General features: G+C 31.3%; 1 protein-coding gene across 1 annotated transcript; it reads left to right on the top strand.

Moving 5' to 3' along the window:
* Window positions 1-61: 61 nt before the first annotated feature.
* LOC118752542 (seminal metalloprotease 1-like) lies at window positions 62-674 on the top strand (the record flags this gene model as incomplete). Its single annotated transcript, XM_036487448.1, has 1 exon — window positions 62-674. A coding segment is annotated over one exon (542 nt), but the record flags the coding sequence as incomplete, so codon positions are not given.
* Window positions 675-8284: the final 7610 nt, after the last annotated feature.

Raw genomic sequence — 8284 nt, 5'->3', positions numbered from 1 at the left:
GCAAATAATACGTTATAAACGTAATTTATGATTGAGCGGATTTTTTTCTTTTACATTCTAGATGCAACACATCAAGAAGCGATTTTGGAAGCTATTGAAGTCATCGAAAAACGCACTTGTTTGAAATTCATCGCTGCTAATGAAACCTCAAACCATTATGTAGCTATCTCTTCTGAATCGGGTGGTTGTTATACGGCCGTCGGTTATCAAGCTAAAGTACAGACAATGAACTTGGAAAACTATCCTGTCGGCGAAGGCTGCTTTCGTCCGGGCACTATATTGCACGAATTCATGCATGCGCTCGGTTTTTATCATCAGCAAAGTGATAGCGATCGTGACAGCTATGTCACGGTACACTATGAGAATATAACTCCTGGGAAGGAATTCAATTTTGTTAAGTACAGCAGAACAATTGTGACAGATTTCAATGTGGGTTACGATTATGATAGTTGTCTGCATTATCGGTCTCGTGCTTTTTCGGCAAATGGAAAAGATACTATAATACCGTTGGATTCTACGGCACGCATTGGTCAGAGGGAATATTTAAGTGAAAAAGATGTAGCTAAGATTAATATTATGTACAAGTGTCCTATATTGATTTGATGTTGAGGGCATATTTAGTTCTACGCATGATAAAAACATAACAAGGTAAAACCATTGAGAGGCAGTCTGACATTTACCAACAATATAATTTTAAAATTCAAAACTCAAACTCACACACACATTCTCATTTTCAATCTCAAACAACAACAATTGTGAAGAATTTAGTTTTTTTGTTCCCAATTTTTATGACAAAATATTTTTTTATTTTAACTTTTATTTCAACATAGATTGATTAAAAGAAAAATACTGATAAAAATAAAATATTTCGCACAAACAGGGTTGAAATTTTGAAATTCCTGCCTGTATTTTGTTTGTAAGTCAAATATTGGTGGCATTGTGCTACTATGATTGAACGGCCGAGTAATCATAGTCAACTTATGTACAGCAGTCGAAAAAATTATAGCCGCATCAAATTCTTACAAGTTTTAAAATATTATTTTTGTTGTTATTTAATTTTGGTTAGTTGTTAATAGTTCATTCTTTAACAACATCCGTATAAATACAAGTTTAAAGGCAGTGTCACACGAATTAAATAACAGTAAAAATAATACGTTAAAACTTGGCAAAAACTGGTTCGGCTATAATTTTAGACCACTGTATGTATTTTTATGACATTTCTCTCTTTTGAACACCGACTATAATGTCAAATGATGAAAAATCTTTAACCCTTTTCAAGTTGGAATTTACTATTTTTCATTAAAAATTCAATTACGTGCTGTGAGATAGTTTTGAGTTGTGTGATTTTTTTTTTCGACCACATCCATTTATAGATACATATACAAAAATTAAAAGGAGCAGGAACTACGAGCGTTGCATTGTGTGTGACAAGAGCCAAGACTTTCACAGTTCAAGATGGCTCCTCGATGAGTATGGTCGTGTTGACCTGTCGAGTTTTGTTAAAGCAAATATCTGATTAATTTACACATAAAAATTTCATATTTTTTTCATTAAATACAAAACTAAAAGTTTTAAAACAAGAAGATAATACTACATATAATATAATAATTACATAAGTAATATACGTTTATATAAAGAGAGTTGATACAAAAATTAAATGAAAATGTTTAAGCGTACCGTTGATACGGTACTATCGTATGAACAAAGTAACTGAAATAAAAAATTAACATGCATAACTGTTCCACATAACGTAACAGAAAATTTTTTAGTCAACCTAAAATTATAATTTGACGAATAATTATAAAATTATCAAATTGGAGGAATAACCTGGCGATATGAGGACATAGTTCCATGCCATTAAAATACAATAAATTACCAAATTAGAGGAATAACCTGGCAACATGAGGACTTAGTTCCCAGCCATTTAAATTTTAATTTTAATCTTAATAATACATTCTGACATAACTAACAATTGGAGGAATAACCTGGCTACTTGTGGACCATTAAATCACAGTACACTTTTTAATTTGTTATAACTGAGGAAGAATTGAAAGGAATAAGACGTATGATACATATAAGCAGAAACCTTTGCACGTGGTACTGGCCCTCAGCGGTACGGTTGCCAGACGCACTGATTTTATCAGTACAGTACTGATTTTTCAACCCTTGTACCGATTTTATTCATTTCTTCAATCAGTACGCTAATGTCCTGATTTTTCAAAATTTGTACTGATTTGTACTGAATTTTCAATTCAAACAAAATACTTTAGGAATTTCTTAAGGTTTTTACATAACGTTGGAGCTTCCTTAAACTGTACTGTGAAAAGTAAGAAGAAAATAATTTAATTATAGTTGGCATGTTTCAGAGAATATTTGATATGCCCAAGAAATTAATACAACAAAAATATCAATCGTTTTATGGGCATATCGCCGGGTCGTTACGTACCAGTTGCGATAATATGATGGAGGTTAACTTATTTTAAAAGAAGGCTGACGTTTTTTGTCGAGTGTTGCTAGTTATCTCGAAAATAACTTTCAGTTTAATAACTAAAACAGTTTGAAAAAATATGTAATTTTGTATTTCTTTTTCAATATCATACTCAAACAAAGCAACTGAGATGATCTTAAGTACAAAGTCTGCTTGCTGGCGCAAAGAGAGAAACCCGTTTCTAATAAAACTTTTTTAAAAAGAACTTCAAATTAAAAGTAATTTTAAAATGCAATATATAGAATTATTTGACTATTTAAACACTGAAGGTGGAAATGATCTCATTATTGCTATGCAAAAATGTCATAAATATAAAATAATTTATTGGCTTCTGTGTACACTCATGTTAAACTGAACAACACTTTTATTTTTTTATGAACTATATTTTATTAATATACCAAAATATTGTTAAAAACAACTACTCTGGCATTTTAAAGTATTACTTACATTCACAACTTTGCTTTGAATAAAAATGTACTGAAAAGTACTGATTTTTTTGGCAATAAACTGTCTAACGTACTGATTTCGCGCATAAAAAATCTGGCAACCCTACTCAGCGGTATTACCATCGTGTATCAGTGGAGCGACGATTGAATACAGCATTTGGAAAACAACATATTAAGATATACACCTTGAAAGTAGAGGAATAACCTGGCGGTGGTTTTATATAAACCGGCCAACCTACTCAAATATTAAATCATTTTTTTTTATAAGTGAAGGATGTTTTTTTTAGAATTAAATATTTAAATAAGAAACTAAACGCGCAAAAACATTGGACGAATAGAAACAAAAAAATATTAAAACAGTTTCATAAAACATTTATCTTATCAATGTCAAAATGATGTGTTTGTTGTAAACAAGGCGAATTCATATTACAACAAACACATCATTTTGACTTTAAGAAATACCGCGGCGAAAATCTAAATTCACCATTAACACCACCTTGTATAAATTCGCCTTGCACATCGCCAGTAACACCGCTTTGCATAAATTCGCCTTGGCTTTATCGCTTCATTTTCATGCCATTTGGCTAACTTATAGAAATTTTCAACAAGATAGTGTCAAATCTTTCATCTCGCTCTTATTACTACACCTGGGGGGAGATTCTGTAACCAGTTAGCGACTATTTTCGGATCGGTATCGCTTTTGTTGACGTATGATATGAATATTTTTACGTCAACAAGTACTATAGCGATTCGAAATTTGCCGCTAACTGGTTACAGAATCTCCCCGCTTGTTTTAATTTCACCGCACTGAAACTAAAATTTCGTAAAAATGCCACGAAATCTTTCGTAGTCTTGGGTTTTGTACAATGTACGAAAATTTCGTTCATTATACGAACACATTTTTCACAACGAATCAAGATTTTACGAACCATTCGTAAATTTAACGAAAGGAGTTTTAGTACAATTTATGAGAACTTTCGTTTATTTTACAAAATACATGCGTAAATTACCGAACAAATCTCTGTACCAATAATGTTGTATATTGTACGAAGGCATTCGTAATCTTTACGTGTGGTTTTAAAATATACGAAATCTACAATTCTGTATTCGTTTTATTTATTAAATACTTTCGTACATAGTACTAATGCAGAAACATGTTCTTTAAATTCGTAAAATATACGAATATTTTCATGCAATATACATAAATATGTACTAAATTGCCGGCAGTTTAATATTTCATCATACTTTTATGTACCGCGTGTCATTGCGAAATTACCTGTTGGCTGCTGTGAGACGTACAATATAAATTTAAACGTTTTATAAAGGATGAAAAATACAATAAAAATATTAAATATTAATATGTGATTTGGTTTTTATAATCTTTCGTGGAGCTATCGATGAACCGTAAACATTGCTAAACGTGAGTTTGTGAATTTTATGTTTTGTTTTTTCTTGCTTTTGTTCGGCTTCTTTTTATTATTGTTGTTTTATTGTTGCATATAGAGCGTTAACACATCGTCGGTCCCTACGAAGAGTAGCACATTTCGCGTGGAAGACTAGCACATTTCACTATTAGCGTGGAAGACTAGCTCTTTTCATTATTCGCGGTGAAAAGTAGAATATTTCAGATTTTTTTGTGGAAGACTAGCACATTTCACTATTCGCGTGGAAGAGTAGCACATTTCACTATTTGCGTGTAAGAGTAGAACATTTAAGGTTTAAAATAAATCATAAAGGCATAATTTATATTGGAAATTAAGTGCTTATTTTATATTTCTATAATTGTATTCTAAAATTCATGAAATTCAGACGGTAAATAGCGTTTAGTGATCATTTGCTGGAGATCATCCACTTTTTTTTTTAAGGCATTTTTCCCCTTTAAGCTTTATGCATTTCATATTGTTTTATGGTTAACCATTGAAAATTTGTTTTCAGTATGTTCAATTTCAATTAAAATAAAGTTCATGAAAAAAAAACATGTAAGCCCACGCTCAAAATTTTGTAGAAATCTAAAAAAAAATGAACTAATTTTCATTCAAATTTCAAATTTATTTACTCAGAAGTGTTAAAAGTTTTTTGAGTATGAAGCTTTATAGCCGATTCAATTGTAGTGTGATAATGTGCAAGTTTCGAGAGCCTTAAAATTACCTTTGATTCTTTTTGTCGCATTTGCTCCCATATAACGAATAAACACAATTTATTTTTATATGGAAGAAAACCGCAACAACGGAAATTTTTAGCCACTTGAAACTTTCACATTATTGCAATAAAATTGAAAGGCTTCAAATCTATATACTCAACAAATTCTGAGAAAATAATTTTGAAATTTGGATGAACATTTTTAGATTTTTTTTAGTTTTCTACAAAGTTTTAAATTTAGGTTTTTATGGATTTTTTCAGAGAAGGAACTTTATTTTAATGAAAATTCTTAAAAATAAATAAATAAACATAAGTGGAAAGCAATATCACTTTGAAATGAGGTGCTCTTGATATGACTGCATGTACATTAGGGTTGTCCAAAACAGTAAAGTCGGAAATGTAATGCTCTCACCCCCTAGGATTGTTCTATATAGAAAAAAAGCATACTCCTTTTTTTATTTTAAAATCAAAAAACATTTAGAGGTCGCTCAAAGCGATCAAAGATTTCCATGTATTTTTATAAGTATGGGAAAAAACAACTTTTCGTAGAAATGGTATAAAATTCTTGAAAATTAATATTTTCATTGTGGTTCTCTTCAGGAGACTTACAATAATAATACCCAATTATTTATTTAACCATTTTTTAATACTAACGATTTTTTATTTGTCCCTCCATTGCATTTTTCGGGGTTTTTGTGGGTTTTTGGCGGACCTATAAATTATAGTTGCGATGAAAAAATGGTTAAATAAACAATTTGGTATTATTACTGGGAATCTTCTGCAGATGAAAAGAGTTTTCCGATAGAAAAATATGTATTAGTTTTTTTGAATTCTATACCATTGCTGCGAAAGGTGTTTGAAAAATGGGGGTATATTTTTTCGGTATAGAACAATCCTTGGTGGTGAGAGCATAAAAATTCCGACTCTAATTATTCACATGCATTTTGGACCACCCTAATGTACATATATGTTTCTCGTATTTATAAATAGATTCCCTGCGGAAGACGCGAATATGCGCCAAAATAAGTAGGAGTATTCTATCTGTAATAAAAGACCGAGAAATAATTATAACACACATATATGTTTGATTTTTGTACGGCTGCTGGTACCACTTTGTATGAATTCGCTACTATTCTACGCGAGAATCTGAAATGTGCTACTCTTCCACGCAAAAAATCTGAAATGTGCTAGTCTTCCACGCGAATAGTGAAATGTGCTAGTCTTTCACGCGGGAATCTGAAATGTGCTACTTTTCGACGCGAATAATGAAATATGCTAGTCCTCGACGCGAATAGTGAAACGTGCTAGTCTTCCACGGTAATTTGAGATGTGCTACTCTTCGTTGGGAGCGACGACATAATCTCCATCAGAAAACATCATTCGAGACGCCGATAATAAATAATCCAAAACAAATATTTAATGTTTGACCGCAATACAAATTGCCTGAGAGTTTTCGTTAGGTAAGACTAAAGCTCATTCTTATTTATTTTATTTCATTAAAATTATTTCTATTTTGTAGATTGAGCCGGATTTCGTCTTTTTATTCGGAACCAGAAATGAGGTCTTTGATAACCTCATTGATTTTTTAAATTTACTTTCGGATAATAGTGTTTGTTTTTTCGATGTTGGTCGGAAACTGGACTTGAACCCAGACCAGGCGGAATGGTAGCGCGCACTGCCAAGCACTACACCACAGCGGCCTCCAATCGGAATACAAATTAAAAATAATGAATATTTATTTAATTTTAAACTGTATGAATTGTACTCCAGTGTAAAAGAGAATAAACAGTGTTTTTACTTGGTAACACAAATTCACCATAAAACTATGGGCGGATGAATAGCGCATTTATCTGCCTACACCCTTATTTTTCAATTAAAATTTAGCTATCCTATACAACTTTTTGGATATTTTAAACAAGTTTGTAAACTATAAAAACCAAAGCTCAAATGATAGCGCTACACTTTCATTATAATTTGATCATTAATGGTAAGCGTTTTTTTCAAAACATTTTGTTAAACAAAAACGCTTCAAATTTACCATAAAAATATAATAAAAGTGTTGTGTTATAACTCGTACTAAGTTTTTTACAGTGTGGTGAATTAAAGCAACCACCGCAAGTTTACCAAAATAATTTCGTTAAATATACGAATTAAATTTGTGCATTTTACAAAAATTTCGTAAAAAAACAAAGAAATAATACGAAATTCTTTAGTAAATAGTACGAACGCATTCGTAAAATATACTAATGATCTGATGTCTAATATGTATTTTCGTAGAATGTACGAAAGCGGTTTTGTACAATTAACGAAAACTTTCGTGGCTCAAAATGACGAAAAATTTCGTAAGATGTACGCAAGTTTTCGTTATATTTACTCAGATTTTATTTTCAGTGCATGATGCATTTCAATTGATGCTAATTTGTAGCAAACATAGCACTCGCACCTCAACTCAAAGGGTTAATTTGTATGTTTACAGTTTTTTGACATAACTAGGTACAAGAGAGTTCGAGATAGTTGTCACTACCATGATAAAAACATTACAAGGTAAATTCATTCTCTCAATTCGTCGGCCATGATTTTTTTCTGACGCTTGCCAGCATTTTAAAATCATATAAAATTGTAAATAAATAAATAAAATTGTTCACAATTGTTGTTGTTTGAGGTTGAAAGTGAGAATGTGAGTGAGTTTGAGTTTTGAATTTTTAAATTATATTGTTGGCAAACGTCAGACTGACTCTCAACGGTTTTACCTTGTTATGTTTTTATCATGGTCACTACCAAGGTGTATTAAACAAGGTGTGATTGACAACTCAATGCGGCTCTCTTTTAACCCTAGAACACACACCCAGAAAATACCACGTAAACACACACCCGGGATACGTTTGTACCCGGGACCTTATTTTGCGGTTTTTTTTAATGCTTATTCAACCGATTTCTATGATTTTTTTTTTGAAATGTATATTTTAATATATAACAAGTATTTTGTCTTTTGTTTCATTCGAATATTCCTACTGGTTCCAGCGATATGGGCAAATAAAGTCAGGACATGCAACAGTGGATTTTTGTTTTTGTTGTTGTCCTGCAAAGCAAAATAATATAATTTATAATAATATACTTGTAGAGTAACAACGAATACACATTTTGGTTTTTATTTCATTGAAATATTCTACCTGGTTCAAAAGATATGTGCAAAAAGGTCGCGCAAGGTATG

The sequence above is a fragment of the Rhagoletis pomonella genome, unplaced genomic scaffold, assembly GCF_013731165.1.
Source record: "Rhagoletis pomonella isolate Grant_MI unplaced genomic scaffold, Rhpom_1.0 Rhpom_scaffold_01616, whole genome shotgun sequence".
Classification (NCBI taxonomy): Eukaryota; Metazoa; Arthropoda; class Insecta; order Diptera; family Tephritidae; genus Rhagoletis; species Rhagoletis pomonella.
This window is presented reverse-complemented; position numbering and strand designations above follow the sequence as displayed.